This window comes from Oikopleura dioica, chromosome 1 (genome assembly GCF_907165135.1).
Source record: "Oikopleura dioica chromosome 1, OKI2018_I68_1.0, whole genome shotgun sequence".
In the NCBI taxonomy this organism is placed as follows: domain Eukaryota; kingdom Metazoa; phylum Chordata; class Appendicularia; order Copelata; family Oikopleuridae; genus Oikopleura; species Oikopleura dioica.
Window position 1 is genome coordinate 12,312,138 of NC_137291.1, and position 17,695 is coordinate 12,329,832.

Sequence of the window (17,695 nt, forward strand, 5' to 3'; positions counted from 1 at the left end):
GTAAAACTCATCTAAACTTCTTCTTTTTTCAGAAAGTCGGAATTGGGAAAAAATGCTGAGAAGCTTTATCAAACCTGAAAATTGATTGAAAAAGTAAAGAATATGCAATCTAGCACTGGTTCAAGCAATGGCTACTATCTTGCTGAGCAAGCTGATCGATTGATTCGGTAAGTCTTTAGTTTAACTCTCTGCCAGATGGCAAACTTTCTTTTACAACCGGGTGCTTGAACCGGAATCCACTTGAAATACTTCTAATATTACCCCGTCAATTATAATAAAATTACTCTTTGTAGAGCTTCCCGCTACCACGAGGCCTTTCAACTAGCCGCGCGCGCCCGCGACGCCGATGAATATTGCACCACTGCTTATATGGCCGAGGGGCTTGCTCTCCTTGGCCTCAACAAACCTGATGAGGCTCTCGCTGCCATCGCTGAGGGTATCGCCAACTGCCCAAGCGACATTCACATACTTCGGACAATGATCAAAGTAGCCAAGGAATGTCCTCTCAAGAACGAACTCCGTGGCAATATCCAGCGACTTGAGCAAAAGAACCTCGCTGAAAATCCATTTCTCGTCCTTTCGATGATCGGTCAAGATCTACACCGGGCAAAGCATCATCAGGCAGCAATAGACGTCCTCGAATGCGCCCTCGATCTGAATGCTCCTTCATTCAAGCTCCGTGGAACCGTTCTCAACTCTTTGGGTGCTGCTTATTGGGCTGTGGGCGAGAGAGAATCCGCTACATCAAAAATGAAGGAAGAACTTATCTTGAGCCGGGAAAACGCCGACATCGAGGGGGAAATCAGAGCCCTTGGAAGCTTAGCCGCCGCAGCTCGTGAAAGTGGACGGTTGAGCGAGTCAATCTCCTGCTTGCGTGAGCAAATCCGGGCCTCTCGATCCCTTCCTGATGTTCAATCCTCAGCTGCCGAGCTCTTGGCTCAACTTACCAACACAGAAATGGCTCTGCAAACATTGGAGAAATTCAGTGCCAAGGCGGCCACTTTCCTTCTATTCTCGCAGCGGAGAAGTGATAAGGCGGAAAAGCGCGATAGCTTGCGTCGGGCAATCGCCGCAGCGGAACGCTTCAAAGAGGAGGATTTACTCATCCAGTCCCTGCTCAAGCTTGGCCAAGTGCTTCTTGAACTGAAACTTCATGGCGACGCCATCGTTCGCGTGGAACGAGCAAAGCTACTACTTGCAAAACATCAAACAACCGGGAATAAACAACAACTGCTTCTCGATGCTTGTGCAACTCTGTGCACGTGTTATCGAGCTGTGAGAGAACATTCCAAGGCCACTCAGGTGGCGAGAAAGGGCGCGGAACTTTCACAAAAGTTGAACAACCCAGATGTCGAGTTTCACTGTCTTGGAGAAGAAGGACGAGCTTACCAAGATCTTGGCAATCCTGAAAAGGCACTGGCCAGTTTCACATCACAGCGGGAGCTCCTCAGTCCGTCTAGCTATCCTATTGCTTGGGCAGATTGTCTTCTTGGCATCGTCGATTGCTTGGACAGTTTGAGCAAAAAAGCCGAAGCAAAGTCTGTGGCTCATGAACTCGCGCACAAATGTGAACGAGAATACAACCTTCAAATCCGCGTCTACAGACGATTGTCTCGTCTTCATGCTGATGAAAATTGCCTCGACTTGACAGCGGCGATCAAATCCACCGAGTCCCTTCTCTACGCCGCTATAAAAGAAGCTGACACGGAAGTCGAGTGGGAAGCATATCATTCTTTGGGACAGTATCACATGCGACTTGGGCAGCTTCAACAAGCTGAAAGTTGCTTGGAACGCGCCAAACGAATGGACCAAGACAAAAGCAAGGCGATTGATATTGATCTCGCTTATATCGCCTTTCAATTGAAAAACTTTGACAAGGCGCGCACGATCCTACGTCATCACCATACGAATGAGGCGTTCAACATCCTTGGTAAGATTTAACTCTATCAAAAAGTCATTCTTACTTGTTTTTCTAGCGCAAATCGAAGAGGAATCTGACAACTGCCAGGTTGCCGTCGATCTCTATAAAGGAATTATCGATTCGACTCAGAATCTGACTCTGAAAGATGCTTGCACGAGCAAACTAGCAAGATGTCTTCAGAAGATGAACCTCCACGACGAAGCCGTTTCAACTCTCAGAAATGTTGTCAAGAAAAGTGGTGGCGAAACCGACTCTGTTGTTTCTGACGCGACGCTGAACAAAACCGCCACTACTACTGCAACGATCTCAAGTATACACTCCACCGGGTCAAGTACAGCCGAACAACTTCATCTGACTCTTGCCGAGTCACTGGCAGCGATTGGAAATATCGAAGAAGCGCTAGAAGAGGCTGAACATGCTGGAGATACTGGAACGTCTCTTCGGGAGCTTCTTCTTGTTCGGGAAAAGAAACTTACAGAAGCTTTGCACGAGAGAGTTGCTGATCCAAAGCCGGGTCTCCACTTTTCCCTCTGTCGGCTTGATCTGCACTGCTGGCTCGTGAATGATTACCAACAAGTCATTGCTTTTTGTGGACACTCAAAGGCTTCTGACCACCTCGTTCGCCTCCGAAACATCATGCTTCGTGATCTCAGCCCTCGGATGGACATTTCTGATCAATCTATGGATAGCACCGACGACAATTTCACCCTTCAGTCCGCCTCGGTTTATCTTTACGAAGCACTGATTGGCGCTTTTGAAGCGGAACTGGTTCGAGGTCAGTCTTTGGAAATCTACTGCCACGACGATCGGCTGTTATCTGTTCCATGGTCGTGCCTCACTGGAGACGATAAGATCCCACTCGTGGAAAAATACAAGATCGCAGTCGTTCCGTCTGCTCTTGATGTGATGCCAGCATCACCTGAATCCGGCGTGAAGCTTATCCAAATCCAATCTCTTGAGACTCAATCAGAACCAAACAGCAAGGACGAAGGGTTCCCACAAAGTGTCATCTCCAATCTTGCAGAATTGAAGAATGCCTTGGCGAAAGAAAAGCATGTTTGGCTGAGTCTGGACGTTCGCAGCGAGCTCGAACTTTGTCTGTCCGAAGAGCGACATGACGTTTATAACTTATTCTCAACTGGAGAGCTTTCAAATCTGAGTATGATCGTCCTTGATTCCGACAACACCGGCCCACTTGCAGATGTTCTGATCAAAGCAGGAGTTTCTTGCGTGATTCGACCACTTTGGAAGGTTCCTAAGATCGCTGTGTCTGATTTTGTGCGATTATTGAACGAGAGCCTTGAATCAATGGATCCGATCAGTGCTTTACAAGATGCTCAGTTGAAACAAAAGTCGGGAAAGAAATTTGTCGATACTAGCTTTTGGGGTGCCTGGATTGGAACAGGGATTCCCAAGTCTGGTCCGAATGCGTCCATCACCGATGCTCTTTATGGGCTTCTGAGAAGCGAACCGAGTAGAGCCAGGCGAACGCTTCTTCAAGTTCAGCTTGGCGAGAAGACTCTTTCAGAAGAAGATGAATCCCTTGTCGATGACTTTACAGCTCTCGTCCCGTCGCTTCTTGCGATTCCAGTGGATTGCTTGAGCGCTCTTGTTCCAATCCTTCCCCGACGTCGACTTCTCGGAGAAATCAAACGCCAATTGAAGTCATCTGACAAGAGCAGAATCGATATTGACATGTGCTCCTGGGCTGCCGGCGGGTGCCATGATTTCCTCCAGAAAATGGGCTTTGGCGTCGTGGAAATGAGCGCCGAAAAGGTTTCCCTCCAAGGCGGCAAATCAGAAATCGTTGAAATCGTTCACCGCGCTCTCACGCAAATGCTCAGTACTACCGACAAGAGTGCCAGCCAAAGTCCAGATGAAACGAGCCTGGAACTAATTGAGAACTCGCCCGTTGTATCTGAGCCGTCAAATACGTCACCTCTAAGACACTCCGATGCGTCGCCATTCAGGTTCGTGATTTTAAAAGTTCAGTTTCTAGTTGAACCTATCTTTCAAGTAACCAGTTATTAAAAATCTATTCAGGGTTGTCCAACGAAAGGCGAAAAGTCTCAACGATACAATGGACTCTGCTCTCGGGCCTGAAAGCATCAAATCGCCTGACCTAAACCTTACCCCGTCAAAACGCCGCGTTATTGAAGTGACTGGAAGATCGAGCTTGCCCCTAGTTCAACACAAGTTCCGATCGCTATGGATCGGCTCAGATCCGCTTCGACCCAGATGCGAGGAAGATCAGAGTTCCGGATTCGGCTCTGGACAGAACAAAACACTCAGTGAAACACTGTAACTGTAAATTAATCTTATTTGTATAAACGTTATTTTTATATATTCCGATGAAACTGCCTTATCTTGATTTACACGCCTAGAATATATCTTCACTCTTTTATTCCGAAAAAATAACCTAAATTGTTTCTTGTACTGTTGGAGGCTCAAAAAACTAGAGTTACTGTGAACGAAATCTTATACAATCGACTGTTCTTGTAATTATTTCTTCGCCTGTTTCTGAATGTATATTTTGACAAAAAAAAAATAAAAAGCATAAAATCTCTTCGTTGATTTCAATCAAAATGGTTTTGATGGCCGTTAAAGGCTTGAATTAAAGTTTTAATTGAAGGAGCTGAGTAATTCTCTAGAATAATTCTCTCCCAATATTTGCACACTCTTATCGACCGTACAGTTTCTAATCATACAGTCGCTTGGTTACTCATGCTCTGGCTCTCGAGCTGGTCCACTCTGAATTAGTGTGAATCACACACTCAATGATGCACTATTCCCTTGGCTGATCCCCTGGCCAATGGCCGGCGCGTGAGCTCGGTTGAGATCATCTCCAGAGCACGGAGCTTCGTGGCCCTAGCGCGCGTGGGCGCACTCCTTTATTCCCGCAGCAGATCGCGCCAACTTAGTCAAGCCACCAAAAAATAGCAAGGAAATACTCACCCTAAAAGCCTTCCCCGAGCCGTAGATAGAGAACAAGGGGCCTCACAGATCGCGGAAAACGTGTATTTTTCTGTTGTTTAGCGGCGCGGACTGAGCAAACTTATTTTGTCGTTCAACGGCGCCACGGGTCAGAGCGGGTGAGAGGCTTCAGGGAGATTTTGAAAAATAAAATTATACAAAAGAGACTTTAAGAGCGATTTATTTTATGAAAGAGACTCGGTGAAAGTGAGGAAAAAGAAAATGTATGAAGACGGCAGAAAACTGAACTGGAATCGATTTTCATCAGCCACGGTTTTAAATAGTTATTGATTCAAAATAATGCCGACTTTTTGTTTGTTTTTTAAAAACAGCCTTTCTTTTGAAGGTTCTTTGCAAGTAAAAAGCAGTAAGGTTAAAATTAAGTAACTTCCGCTCACGTCAGTTTATTTCTCCTTCACGGAAAGGGTGGTCTGTCTTTCTCAAAATTCCTGAATCCTCACTAGTCTGGCCCTTAGTCAAGCCATCACTATTATCATGCCCTGTCTACATGTGACCATGTGATACCTCTATTATTTATCTTCTCTGCTTCCCATTTTACGAGTGCTCAATCATTCAAGAGTGATTTTATTCAGAAAGAAGTTGAAATATGAATCCCGAATACGATTACCTTTTCAAACTTTTACTGATTGGAGACTCTGGCGTCGGCAAATCATGTCTTTTACTCCGATTTTCCGATGATACTTATTCAGGTAAAACACCTTTTTCTTCAATCCTCGAATTATTGCGATAATAAAGAACATTTTTATGAATAGAAATTGCCGTCGTTAAAATTCCGATTGACTTTTTTAAACTTTGAACTTTCAGAAAGCTATATCTCCACAATTGGTGTCGATTTCAAAATCAGAACTATCGAATTGGATGGCAAAACCATCAAACTTCAGATTTGGGATACAGCCGGCCAGGAGCGCTTCAGGTAGGCTCGTAGAAAGTTAGAATCTCTCACCTTCCTGCCACACAAATATTTCCCCGTTTTTTCGTCAAGTTTAAATATTTGCCAATCAGTTCGATTCTCAATCCTTGTTTTTAGAACTATTACTTCTTCATACTACCGAGGTGCTCATGGTATCATTGTTGTGTATGACGTCACTGGTAAGGGAGCCCTTTTACGACAGAAATTCTAGCTCAATATTTAGACCAGGAATCGTTTAACAACGTCAAGCAATGGCTCCAAGAAATTGACCGATACGCTTCTGAATCTGTAAACAAACTTCTCGTCGGAAACAAATGTGATATGGTTAGTTAAAATAATCGTAAAAGAAAGAGCCAATTGACCTTAATATCCAGACCACGAAAAAAGTCGTCGACTACACTACTGCGAAAGAATACGCCGATTCCCTTAATATCCCATTCCTCGAAACTTCTGCTAAAAATAATACCAACGTCGAACAGGTACGACTCCAGTCTTTGATAACTCTAACACCAGTAATTTTAGGCTTTCTTAACAATGGCATCAGAAATCAAGAACAAAATGGGACCGGGCTCTGGTCCCTCGCCGTCCGGCCCAAGAGGAAATGTCGATATTGGAAAGACGAACAGTGTAGGAAACAAATCTGGAGGTTGTTGTTGAAAATGTTGGAAAGTTATCTTCTCACTGGAAAATTAATTCCCTAAAGGCGCCGGGCTGATTGCTTTTTTGTTTTTTCTCGGTCGATAATTTTCATATTTGAAATCAAGGAAGAGTACATATATTGAGCATTTATCTGTTTATATTAAACAGCCCTGTAAAAAGATATATACACCACAACTCTCGCCACTTTCAACTCTCATCGCTGCACCACCTTTGCGTCAATTTCACAATTTACAGTCTCCTCTTTCGAGGATGAAATATCGTCGGAACTAATCTCAATATTCAAACCGTACCACCACCAGCTCGACCCAAAAAAGAAGAAAACTACGTTTTGTCAATATTTCCCTCTATTCGTTATATAATATTACAAGAAACGACATATTTATATACAAAAAATATACTTACATTACAATAATTCTTCGCCGCAGCCTGCAGGTGGCACTTTTGCGTTTTTCTTTTTTTCTTTCATGAACATGTTCGAAATTTACTCCATCCGGTAAATGCAATAAAATTATTCTGATCAAAATCAATGTCTTTTGTTCAATTGTCATTACAGGTATCTAACAGTGTCAAAGAGGGAAGGTCAGCAATTGCGTCAACAGTCAATTCCGTTGTTCACGCAATTGCTGATTTTCCGGACAAGAAAGTCGCGAGTTTCTTCACCGCTATTTCCATCTTCTATTCTAACCAGTAAGTTCTAATCAGATTTTATCAATTTTTCGCTGTCAACCAACATACAAGCTCAACTTCGTTATATTCTTATAGTGAGACAACCACGTTTTCATCTTTTCACGTATGCTTGGCAATGACTTTCGTAGGAGCCAGTATATTTTCTTTTCAATAATATTACTGCAAAATCATGATAAATATACATAATAATTTTCACTTTCGGAATGTATGCAAGAACACGAAGCTTTTGCATATGATTCGAGTTTATTTCGATTGACAGTTAAGGTACTAAAGATCAGAAAGTGCGAAGGATTCTCTTGTCCCTCTACTCGGCATAAGCGGACTTACATCGTTGCCGATCTGTTGACTTATCGATCGAGGAAAGATTCGACCTGAACTTAGTTTTGTCTGCTAGAAGTGCCCTTCTCACCACTCATGTTCGTTTGTTGAGTCCTTATTGATGAGCGCGAGGAGAAAAACTCCAGGTCATTTTCTAAAGAAGCAACTTTTACAGTCAACAACGGAATAAGAACTTACGCAAATCGTTGTTATGCACTCTTATGTCGGAAAAACCTGACTCTTCTTCGACGCAGCAGAATAGTAGACAGGGCGATATGTACTTGTATCTAACGCGGTAAATAAGTCGATAGAACAGTTTTCTGCATTCAACTCGGTATTCGCTGCTGTGAATTATCTTTTCGTTGTTGAAAATTGTTTTGCTTTTTCTTGGAAATTTTAATTTTTAACATTCATAAAATATTGGATCAGCGCAGTTTCCAATCTGCGGCATAATCTGAAAGAAAGCGGAGACCATGATGATCCAGTGGCTTGGCTTGGCGACTTGACTTTTCAAGTCAAAAAACTTTGACCAATTTAAATACAATTTACTGGCGTGATAAGGCCCCCAGCTCAATGCATATAATATTCCCAAAGCTGTAATCAAGTGTTGGGCTTTTTGTTCCCTCTCGATTACTGGATTGATGGAATTTCTGTTCTTGCGCTTGATGTGCTGTCTCAGTCTTTTGTAGACGTAGAAGTATGAGTGGCAGATGATCAATAAGGGAAGCATGTAGAAGAGTGCGAATCTGATCGTTCTGAAGATGGGGAAACTTGATGAGCTTTCGTGGTAGCTGAATTTGGTTGAATATTTGTTACAAATTGAAAATAAGAAGCAATATTTATCAACCAAATGTCCCACAGCTCTTGACCGTTGAAATATTCGAATAAACTGGGTTCAAACCATCAACTGGCCTCGAAACGGCCTGCGAAGAAATAAAGGACAATGTTGGAACTGATGAAATAATCGCTGATAGAAGAACGGCGTAAAGTTTGATTGACGACTCTTCAGCTCGGTACACTGAGCCCAATCGCTTGTCAAGCCCGCTGACGGTATTGTATCGCTCGTTAGCAATAATCGCGAGTGAGGTGGATATTAAAGAAGATGCAAGGTCTTCTCCGAAAAATGAAAGTTTGCAAAAAGCGTTATTCTCCGTCAGAAGGTCGTGAGTCTGGCTCGGTTTGTAAAAATCCTCGTTTGCTGATGTTTGCAAATAGTTGATGTTCATAAGAAACTTGTGGGGCAGAACGCTAACTATGTATCTCAAATGATATTAAATTTTCTCTCCTCTTGAGTATTGCTTACATAATACTTCCGATAGCATTAAGCTGAAGAAAACGTCGAGTTCCAGTCTTTCTCTTGCTTATTTGCTGGACATAAATGACCAGTAAATTTCCAAAAATACCGATAAGAAAGCTCGGTATCTCTATAGCAAGTTCTGCAAGAGCATATGCATTCGTTGTTGTAAAAAACTCTTCAGTTTTATCGCCAAAACGAAAATCGAACTCATGAGTTGATTCCAACATGTTTTGGGTTTTAGTCGGCAGTTGATATTTTGCGAGATTTTATAATCTTTCCTTTTGACTAGGTTTTTGTTCTGCTTTCAAAGTTGACGCTCTGTAACAAAGATAATTGAGTTTTGTTTATATCAGGAATACGTTTTAAGGTTCAATAACAGACAGATTTGTAGGTCAAAGGCTTGAGGAACAACTTTCAATCGGCTTGAAAGGCTTTGACTCTTCGGAAGATAGGCGTTCATGCGTTTTTTTTGTAAGGAATTTTGTCTTTATTTTTGAAGCGAGAAGGAGAATCGCAAAAACCATGAGCATGATTGTTGTTTTGAAGGGGAAGAGTTGAGGATGTTTGTAGTCAACAGATTCGTCATAGCCGGGCCATTTGATGAAAGCTGGAATTCCAAGAAAATGCTCACCGGAGAGCAGCCTTATCAAGGTTCCGAAGATGAATGCAATGACGGAGCCGAATCCATTCACGCGATCCTTGAGATAGAGAGATGCAGTCAGCTGCGGAAAGAGAAGAACGTAGACCAAATCACCGGCAAAGTGGAAGAGCTCGTAGATTGATTCGAACGTCAGGGATAGGTAAGTGGCGATGGCGGAAAGGAGAATGATGTTGACTTTGAGAAGGTATCCTCCTGTTTTATTCGTGATTTCGAAACCCTAAAAGAATGTTGATTGAGCACTTTGATAACAAAAACTACCTTTGCGTCAGCAATTTCTTGAATAACATTCGCTGTAAGCATCGAGGCGCCGGAAAGCATAGAAGAGTCAATTGAGCTCATCACAGCAGCTGCAACTGCTCCAAGTCCGAAATACCCAACAATTGTCGGAGTGAACTCTTCAAGAGAAAGCGGGAGAATTGATTTCTTATTCTTTAGAAGCCACTCTTGAAGCTCTGAATCATTCATATCCATATTGGCCAAGCTTGTAAGAGACCAGTCCGCAACTTTTGCCGAAGCTCCGATAACGACGGGAGGGATAACCAAAATTGTGGTCCCAATAGCGCCACAAAATGAAAGAATCTTAGCGGATTTGTCGCTCGATGCCGAGAGAACTCGCTGGAAATATCCTTGCCAAGGAATTCCTCCAAGCATAAGCATGATAATTGCATCAATCCAGCTGGCGATTTTCGGTTCTGGGATTGTTCCGATCCAGTCAGAAGTTCGATTTTCCCAGTGGCCAGCTACAGGCTCAGAGGTTAGAACAAAAGGCATCGCAGTGAAGAGTCCGATGGCAATGAAGATTAATTGGACAATATCTGTGTATGCTACCGCGTAGATGCCACCAGAGACAGTCTAACGGAATTATTACCAGTATGGATAAGCATGAACTTACATAGAGTGTCCCCACAGCAGCGGAGATGATGATAGTAGGCGTTTCTGGAGTGTTCAAGATGACCGACAAAGTTGTTCCCAGAGCGGCGAGAACAGCAGTACTCCAAAATAGATCTCCAAGTACTGCAGGGATAACTAGCAGGGCAGCAGGCAATCTTCCGTAAGCTTTCTTTCGTAAGATTTTTAGACAGAGGTTCTTTACGCGAATTATGTCACAAGAGTTCACACTTCCTCAAGACTCGAGAATTTCAACTTGAAACCAATTAGCGAGCACTTATCGCTATTAAACCTTTCCTTCAAAGGATCAATCATCGTTGTAGCACCAGTCGCTCGTATCTGTTTCGCAAAAAACATGCCACCGATGGCCATGGAGAGTGTGTATCCAACTGCACTAGAAATCGCCTCAACTAAGATGATGCTATACGAAACTTACGCTTGGCACCACAGAAGGCCTTTTTGAAACACAACTTCGGCAGAACCGTTTATGTAACCGCCGCAGACCCATGTAGCTGTCATTGTGAATACTCCAACAACCGTTGAAATATCCCTGAATATAATTAAACCTTTTCAAACGCTTGGCTACGTTACCTGTCACCAACAATGTATCCATTGTCGCCTTTTCCTTTGTGACGATTCTTCCAGCCAGCCCAGACACCAACACCAGCAACAGCCAAGTAGAAAACTATCATGCATTTCGCCATTATTACGATAACAAAAATGAGATGACTTACTCAAAATGATTATAAGTCCAACAACATCTAAAGATCCGCCTTCACTCGTCATAAGTAACTGTTGAAATGACTTCGAATGTTCAGTCTCTTAAATTTTTGTCTCTTTGATGTGGATTAAAAAAATAACTGCTATCAATTTTTATCAAAATATGAGGTTCTGGAAGGAGAAGTTCACTCCCGCCTTGAGTAACTTGTAGCAATGTAGATGGGAGCAATAGCGTAGTGCCCTCTATACTCTGTTACGCATAAGGCTTGTTCCATAAGCGATGCTGCAAATCAGATACAAATTTTCCTCGCTAGAAGCGCTAATCCGTCCCAATGTCAATTACATGAAAAAGCAAATTATTTTATGAGCGAGAATCTCTGATATTTCGGAAGTATTTTCTCAAAATCAAAAAATAATATTTGATTCGATCACGAATGATGTTATCCATCATTTTTTTATTTCAAAAATATGGAAACTTTACCGTCCGAGTGTAAAGCAGTCTCTTACTCATAAATAAGAGACATGTATAAACGTAAAAGAAATTTTTTACCGTAGATAAAGTATATTTTAGTTTGACAGGAAGAGGAAATTTTTTCTCCATTAGCCAAAACTGACCCTTATACCACATTGAAAAAATGTATTTGGGCCAAAATAACTGTTCACAGGAAGGAATATATTTGTTGGTATATTATTTGCAAATATTAAAAAAATCGAACAATTCGATAGGATATTCCAAAATCATGTACCTCCTCCCTTATTTTAGTCATAACGTTGAAAACGATTCTATTTGAGCAAATTTATTCATCAAATTTCGAATTTATAAAAGTTTGGTGGTTTTCTTCGTCGGCCAAATCACTCCAACTCCAACTGGGCCTCCAACAAGGCCTCCAACGACAGAAGGGCGCTTGTTGTTCACTGTTCTGCTTTGATGATCCTGATCATCGTCTTCAAGACTTTCGTATCGCTTCTGTTTAAAAGTTTTTACAAAATCAAAAAATGTCATCTCTGAATTAAAAAAACGTGTCTACTGGTTGTTGCTGCAACGTGAAAGGTACCAGAAAGAGGAGGGGCCTGAAGAAGCACGAGTGTTCTATCCCCTCGGGCGGCAGTTGATGAAAGTATTTCGGAAGAATTGAGAGTCTCGTGTGTCTCAAAAATGTTGATCAGCATTTCAGGCAACGCTGAAAGTTTCAGCATGAAATACAATTTGAAATTTCTTATCATAATTTTATTTATGATCTCGGCATTTTCTAATTCATTTGTCAGCTAAATTTTTCGTCATTTTCACCACAATTTATGCGGAAAAAAACATATGCGCTGACTTTTCAAATGCATTATGCTTTTGTTGAAAGGTCACGCCGCAAACGATGCTATAAAATGAAATCTTATCATTTTGGAAGGTGACTCTGAGATACTCAACCGCCAACCGTCCACGAAAGGTTTGAAAGCTTTGCGAGATAATTATTTGAGAAATTGTGAATGTAGGAGTCGGGGAATGAAATTGTTCCCGTCCCTTTCAATCCTGCACCTAGCAGCGGCGGGGTCAGACTTCCACGTCGAGGGTTGTCTCTCCGTTGCCGTGCCATGGGGCGGGCTCCTTGCTGATTTGGACAACCAATGTACTGCGCTCGGTGACGCCATTTCGGCCCAGTATCCGGACATGGAGTTTCGAGCGAACACGTGCTTCTCGACTTGCTCAGCCCAAAACGAAATCGGAGGGTCGCCGGAAATTGCTTATTCTGCTGGCCAGTTGAACCCAACAACTGCGGCCTTTGGTTGCTACGATGTTTGCGTAGAGGCTTGGAACATCAACGAAGACGCTGTTGGTAGCGATGATGAGGCTGATGTCCTTGAGTATATCGAGGTGAGAAATACTCATGTTCAAAATTCGCATCAAACTCTAGAACGGAATCGGCCTTCCATACGGTGGCTTTGCCAAATTCATAAACGTCATCAACTTCAACGAATTTGAAGGCTCTGGATCTGGTGACGAGGTCAGCACAACAACTGGTCCAACAACAACCACGACGTCTGGAACCGGTACGACCACAACTGACTTCACCACCACCACGACAGTCAACCCCTTCGAGGGCTACAGCGAGTACAGAACATGTGTCACCATGTATTTGCCCATTCTCTGGCTCTTCGGGTCGATTTTCGGAAATGTGAATGAGCTCTGCTTCAGTTTTACTGGACAGATCTGTCAGTCGTTCCATGCTGTCGGAGCTAAATGCTGGGAGACTGCATGCGCTGGAACCTGCAGTGGTAATGGTGTCCAAGACGGTGTCAACGACTTCCTCGATAACGATGCTGCCGCTCAGGAGGACAGCCAACAAAGTAGCCAGGCTTTCGACAGCAATGGCCGCCTGAAGCCAGATGCACCCCCAAACAAACCAGGTTGTTTTGATTACTGCTGGACTGTTCATGCTACAGATGACCAGATTGCAACAGTTATCAACCAATGGTCCTCCAGCAGTCGCGGCTTTGCTGAGAAAGTCAGTCAGCAGCGATTCATCGTCGATCGACAGAAAACCTTCGAGGTCATCGCTGACTTCGCCCTTCTTGATGCTATCGTTGAAGAGGGTGAATACACTGGTGGTATGCAACAGCTTGTTGATGACACTGTTGATGCTGGTTTCGTCTGTGATGCTGATTGCGACGAGAACAACATTGTGGATACCGCTTCTTCAACCATGTGGGGCAAAGCTGACAACAGTGCCCTTTCAGGTATCGACTGTCAGGACGGCAACAACGGCGGCTGTTCCCATCTTTGCACCGGTGAAGGTGTTGACGGAGTCTGCAGTTGCCCTAATGCTTGTTGGGATCTTGTCGGAAAAGAGTGCCAGATTCCCTCTGACAAAGTACTCCTTAAGTGTGAGCCCGATCGTATGGTCGCTTACATCGCCAAGTGCATTGTTGAAGACCTTGATGAGGGAGTCACAACTGGCGATTATCATCTCAGCGATAGCCAATGCAACCCTGTTACTGGCTACGTCAACGCTACTGAGCCTTGCCCAGCAGAGATCGACTCTATGACTACTGGATGCATGTCTTTCAACACCCGTCTTGATGAGTGCTCAACCGGTGTCACTGCTGATTACACAGCCAACATCATGACCTTTTCTCAGACCCTCCAGTCTGCAACAACCGGAAACGCAGTCACTGCTTCAAGCGGAGCTCTTTTCTTCATGAGCATTGCTCCAAAAATCACTGTTGACTTCACCTGTGAGTACAACACTGACTACGAGACTCATGTTGGATCTGCTCTCGTAAATCCAGATTCTGTTGATAACTCACTCACCAGCACCGGTAACTTCGTCTTCCAGTTGAACACTCTCGATCCCGTGTACACACGAAGCGGAGCCATCACTAGCTGGGCCATGCATGATGCTGTCGCCGATCCTTACAATGTCGGTTCTACTCTTTACTACAAGGTCTGCCAAGCCATGCCTCTCGACAACATTTACTTCTCTGTTCCCGACTGCACAGTCACCAACGCCAACAAGACTGAGTCCTACGGCATCATGGTGAACCATCAGACCGACGAATTCGTCAAGTTCCAACGAGTTGGACGGGATTTCAATGGTACTTTTGCCGAGTGGGGCAATGCTGCGGATCTTGTACCTATGCCAGCTGGTTCGTGGTACAGCCCATCAAACGAGCTCTCGAACGACTGTCTCTACTTCAGGTTAGAATTTGTTATATTCTGTATAGTTATCATCTCTATCTCTAGTTACACCGTTTTCGAGTTCGTTGGTGACGATAACGACGGAGACCTCCGACTCACCTGCGACGTCCACGCTTGCAACTACGATGAAGATCAGCCCAACGACATCTCATCTTGCGTGAGCGAGGATCTTCTCGCCCGACGAAAGCGATCTACCGACGATCAAATTCAGCAATACTGGCGAGTGGCGGTTGATATCCCCCTTCGTCATCTTGACGTTTAAACAAAAACAAATACTGTTTGTTTGAGTTTCCTCAGACATTCGAATTCGACAATTCTGCTTTGACAATTGACCATGCTCCTGCTGAACTGGGCCAAAGTACCGCCGTGGGACAACGCGCAAAAGGCCGACCGATACTTTGACCCAGTCAGCTATTTCTTCACCAAAAACGCTCTCATTTTCATATTTTTTACCTCAGCTGTGGTATAAATTGATAATATAGTATCAGAGTCATTATCAATTTATGCCGCGCGAGGGCGCTGCTTATTTCCCTACCTTTTCACTTTTATTCGTTTTTACCATCTGAATCTGTTTTTGCTTTCCATTTTCTCAGTTAACGAAAAAGAGAAGAAACTGTTGCGGTTTAGTTTCTTCTGTTTACAACAAATGCGAAAATAAATCAAAAACTTTTCAAACACCATGTAATCGTTGTTAATCATTCTTTGTAGCAGCTGTGTAGTAAGGCTCAAATACTGAATTACGAGGCATCTGACCGGTTTGACCCATTGTTTCCAGCATGTTTCGATACTTGTCTTCCTCATCTTGCTCGATTTTCTCCCGATGGTACCTTAGATCTTCAAAACCTCTTCTTTTGTACACTGCATATGCAAGACACATGTCTAGAAGTCATTAAGATGTTTTTATAGGAGTTATTCTTTACCAACGAAAGCGATGCAAAAAGCCGCATAAGTGCATCCTCCAAGCTCAAATCGAATTTGGTCAAGATCAATTTTGAGCTGATTTCCAGGCATGAAATCGCTACTCCAGAGCTCTTCTGACTTGAACTTCTTTACGATCATGCTTGTGTATAAACTTGCAGTTGTTAGCTCAAGAACGCCAGCGGAAAAGGTCAGCAAGGCGGCGAGTTTCATGAGCCGAGTTTTTGTCTCCGGTGTCTTCAAAGAGTATGAAGCAAACTTTTTTCTACTTGGTAGAACTTACCCTAAAAAAGCACTTTGTACATTCCATTCCGAAGAGCAGAATGATCAGCGCAGCTCCCAGGAAAATCTGGCTTATTATAGCAAAAGCTTGCATCACAATTGTGACTGGAGTTTTTAAGAAGAGAGGTCTGAGGCCATTATCACATTGGAATTGACCAGGCATATATTGAGCACACTGCGCAAAAAGTCCCTTGAAGAAGAAAATGGCTCCAAGAGCAGGGGATGAAACAGCTGAGTTCATAAGCGCCCAGAGTGGCCATACAAGAAGAATGACTTTTTTAAAGTTAGCCTTGGAAGAATGAAAGATGCAACTTACATTGAGTTGTGAAGGCAAAAAGGACGCAACAAAATAAAACAATCTGCAATTGATCAAAAGGTGGTAATTGGTAAACTGTGGAAGCTGAATTAAATGTTCTTCTCTCCATCATTTTGTTATTTGAAATATTGAAAATTCTCACTCCTGCTAGTCTTTTATTGCTTTGCGCCATTATAAAAAGCCAAAAGTACACATTCGATATTTTTATTGGAATGAGAATTTCCGTCGAAAATTTTCGATTATTTATGAAAACAAATATATTATCAGAAAAAAAATTTGAATATGGCAGTTATGAATACATGAAATATAAGTTGAAAGTTATAAAAAGAAATTAACGCGGTGGTGTTTGTCCATGTTTCCATATCGAAAGCTTTCAGTAAGGAAATCTAGGTCCATTGTTCCCTCATCGTAAAGACGCCCTTATAAAAATATGTTCATAAGAAGTGAGGAAAGGCTTACTTAATTTGATAATCGGTGCAGTTTGCTCCGTTGTCATTCCATTAGCTGTGTGCGTCTCTGTTGTTCGCTCAACTTCCTTTTCAATATCAGCAATAGTAAGGAGTCTGCCACAATTTGGCCCTGTATCCCACTTGTAGCAAAGCTGAACATAGCCATCGTGCCAGAATTCTATGTGAAGTCCTTCTAAACTTGAGTCTTAGATAGAGGAATAAAGGGTACTCAACCATCAGGATGATCACTGGTATCTTTGCAGTTGTCCACCCAGCAGAGCATTTCTGGTTCTCCGTCTTTTATTCTGGCAAGGAAGCTGTGTCTTTCAGCGTGCGGCAAATCGTCGGCATCATCTTTTCCAATGTAGCAATACATCGTATCTTTATAGTAACCAAAGGCTTGAATGTCGGTCCAACCATGGCCGAATCTGTAACTTTCAACCTTTCTTTCATCGAGGCGAATGTGATAGATAAGAGTCCGAAAAAGGTCCGGATTGCAATCTATCCCTGCCCAGTTGTAGCTATCAAGAAAGGCCATTCGCGAGAAGATTTCAAATTTCGTTCCTTCATCCTCTACCTCGTCCAAGATGACTATTTGGCTCCACTGCTCTTTGATGCCTTCGGGAGAAATATGCCAGACTTCGATTTTGACTTTGTCGGCACGGTCTGTTGGGAAAACGACCGGCAGAAAATGATTCTTGGAAAAGAAACGATCTTGGATTAGCTTGGGTCTGTAACGCTTGTCGTACTCGTGGCATCCGTAGCAGAGTCCACCAACGATTTCTGCTGTCCGTGGATCAACGATGTCTTCTCTGATATTTTCCATGTTGTAGATTTGCACTTGTTTCAACTGATGCATCCGCGACCGTATGGTTACCACATATGGCTCGTAAAGATAGAATTCTGGATGATAGACTTGGTAGTCGTACTCGGCGGTGAAGACTTGGTTCAACATGACAGTCACTTTTGAAAAGCTTTCGATTCGA

At 43.1% G+C, this 17,695-nt stretch overlaps 6 protein-coding genes across 6 annotated transcripts; 3 read left to right on the forward strand and 3 right to left on the reverse strand.

The window, feature by feature from the left end:
* Positions 1-19: 19 nt before the first annotated feature.
* Positions 20-4,486, forward strand: LOC145711123 (uncharacterized). Its single transcript, XM_081788851.1, has 4 exons — positions 20-167; positions 294-1,930; positions 1,977-3,891; positions 3,965-4,486. Exons 1-4 carry the CDS (start codon positions 103-105, stop codon positions 4,224-4,226), a joined length of 3,879 nt encoding a protein of 1,292 aa, XP_081644977.1. The 5' UTR covers positions 20-102; the 3' UTR covers positions 4,227-4,486.
* A 956-nt stretch (positions 4,487-5,442) lies between these two features.
* Positions 5,443-7,367, forward strand: LOC145695968 (ras-related protein ORAB-1-like). The gene is made up of 7 exons (XM_081773021.1): positions 5,443-5,604; positions 5,720-5,828; positions 5,943-6,004; positions 6,049-6,149; positions 6,200-6,304; positions 6,348-6,528; positions 6,645-7,367. Exons 1-6 carry the CDS (start codon positions 5,502-5,504, stop codon positions 6,480-6,482), a joined length of 615 nt encoding a protein of 204 aa, XP_081629147.1. The 5' UTR covers positions 5,443-5,501; the 3' UTR covers positions 6,483-6,528; positions 6,645-7,367.
* A 1,750-nt stretch (positions 7,368-9,117) lies between these two features.
* On the reverse strand, positions 9,118-11,418 carry LOC145697569 (high-affinity choline transporter 1-like). Its single transcript, XM_081774794.1, has 7 exons — positions 11,071-11,418; positions 10,928-11,021; positions 10,773-10,886; positions 10,600-10,730; positions 10,341-10,474; positions 9,707-10,300; positions 9,118-9,665 (listed from the first exon to the last, which is right to left on the reverse strand). The coding sequence occupies exons 1-7, from the start codon at positions 11,120-11,122 to the stop codon at positions 9,180-9,182; spliced, it is 1,605 nt and encodes a 534-aa protein (XP_081630920.1). The 5' UTR covers positions 11,123-11,418; the 3' UTR covers positions 9,118-9,179.
* A 992-nt stretch (positions 11,419-12,410) lies between these two features.
* On the forward strand, positions 12,411-15,424 carry LOC145712198 (uncharacterized). The gene is made up of 4 exons (XM_081789920.1): positions 12,411-12,495; positions 12,542-12,920; positions 12,961-14,744; positions 14,790-15,424. Exons 2-4 carry the CDS (start codon positions 12,552-12,554, stop codon positions 15,004-15,006), a joined length of 2,370 nt encoding a protein of 789 aa, XP_081646046.1. The 5' UTR covers positions 12,411-12,495; positions 12,542-12,551; the 3' UTR covers positions 15,007-15,424.
* Positions 15,425-15,435: 11 nt separating this feature from the next.
* On the reverse strand, positions 15,436-16,372 carry LOC145712201 (uncharacterized). Its single transcript, XM_081789886.1, has 4 exons — positions 16,261-16,372; positions 15,946-16,217; positions 15,665-15,899; positions 15,436-15,623 (listed from the first exon to the last, which is right to left on the reverse strand). The coding sequence occupies exons 1-4, from the start codon at positions 16,370-16,372 to the stop codon at positions 15,436-15,438; spliced, it is 807 nt and encodes a 268-aa protein (XP_081646012.1).
* A 136-nt stretch (positions 16,373-16,508) lies between these two features.
* LOC145702633 (uncharacterized) lies at positions 16,509-17,668 on the reverse strand. The gene is made up of 3 exons (XM_081779887.1): positions 16,944-17,668; positions 16,720-16,902; positions 16,509-16,679 (listed from the first exon to the last, which is right to left on the reverse strand). The coding sequence occupies exons 1-3, from the start codon at positions 17,662-17,664 to the stop codon at positions 16,579-16,581; spliced, it is 1,005 nt and encodes a 334-aa protein (XP_081636013.1). The 5' UTR covers positions 17,665-17,668; the 3' UTR covers positions 16,509-16,578.
* Positions 17,669-17,695: the final 27 nt, after the last annotated feature.

Excerpts from the sequence above, each read along its gene's own strand:
- LOC145711123 (XM_081788851.1), top strand. The coding sequence starts at position 103 with ATGCAATCTAGCACTGGTTCAAGCAATGGCTACTATCTTGCTGAGCAA. Across the intron at positions 1,931-1,976 it reads TGAGGCGTTCAACATCCTTG|CGCAAATCGAAGAGGAATCT; the intron begins GTAAGATTTAAC and ends TTGTTTTTCTAG. Across the intron at positions 3,892-3,964 it reads TCCGATGCGTCGCCATTCAG|GGTTGTCCAACGAAAGGCGA; the intron begins GTTCGTGATTTT and ends AAATCTATTCAG.
- LOC145695968 (XM_081773021.1), top strand. The coding sequence starts at position 5,502 with ATGAATCCCGAATACGATTACCTTTTCAAACTTTTACTGATTGGAGAC. Across the intron at positions 5,605-5,719 it reads TTCCGATGATACTTATTCAG|AAAGCTATATCTCCACAATT; the intron begins GTAAAACACCTT and ends TTGAACTTTCAG. Across the intron at positions 6,305-6,347 it reads ATAATACCAACGTCGAACAG|GCTTTCTTAACAATGGCATC; the intron begins GTACGACTCCAG and ends CAGTAATTTTAG.
- LOC145697569 (XM_081774794.1), bottom strand. The coding sequence starts at position 11,122 with ATGACGAGTGAAGGCGGATCTTTAGATGTTGTTGGACTTATAATCATT. Across the intron at positions 10,887-10,927 it reads GGATACATTGTTGGTGACAG|GGATATTTCAACGGTTGTTG; the intron begins GTAACGTAGCCA and ends AATTATATTCAG. Across the intron at positions 10,475-10,599 it reads CGATAAGTGCTCGCTAATTG|TTATCCCTGCAGTACTTGGA; the intron begins GTTTCAAGTTGA and ends CTGCCCTGCTAG.
- LOC145712198 (XM_081789920.1), top strand. The coding sequence starts at position 12,552 with ATGAAATTGTTCCCGTCCCTTTCAATCCTGCACCTAGCAGCGGCGGGG. Across the intron at positions 12,921-12,960 it reads ATGTCCTTGAGTATATCGAG|AACGGAATCGGCCTTCCATA; the intron begins GTGAGAAATACT and ends ATCAAACTCTAG. Across the intron at positions 14,745-14,789 it reads AACGACTGTCTCTACTTCAG|TTACACCGTTTTCGAGTTCG; the intron begins GTTAGAATTTGT and ends CTCTATCTCTAG.
- LOC145712201 (XM_081789886.1), bottom strand. The coding sequence starts at position 16,372 with ATGATGGAGAGAAGAACATTTAATTCAGCTTCCACAGTTTACCAATTA. Across the intron at positions 15,900-15,945 it reads GTACAAAGTGCTTTTTTAGG|ACACCGGAGACAAAAACTCG; the intron begins GTAAGTTCTACC and ends TACTCTTTGAAG. Across the intron at positions 15,624-15,664 it reads TTTTTGCATCGCTTTCGTTG|ACATGTGTCTTGCATATGCA; the intron begins GTAAAGAATAAC and ends AATGACTTCTAG.
- LOC145702633 (XM_081779887.1), bottom strand. The coding sequence starts at position 17,664 with ATGTTGAACCAAGTCTTCACCGCCGAGTACGACTACCAAGTCTATCAT. Across the intron at positions 16,903-16,943 it reads TACCAGTGATCATCCTGATG|AAGGACTTCACATAGAATTC; the intron begins GTTGAGTACCCT and ends ACTCAAGTTTAG. Across the intron at positions 16,680-16,719 it reads TGCACCGATTATCAAATTAA|GGCGTCTTTACGATGAGGGA; the intron begins GTAAGCCTTTCC and ends TATTTTTATAAG.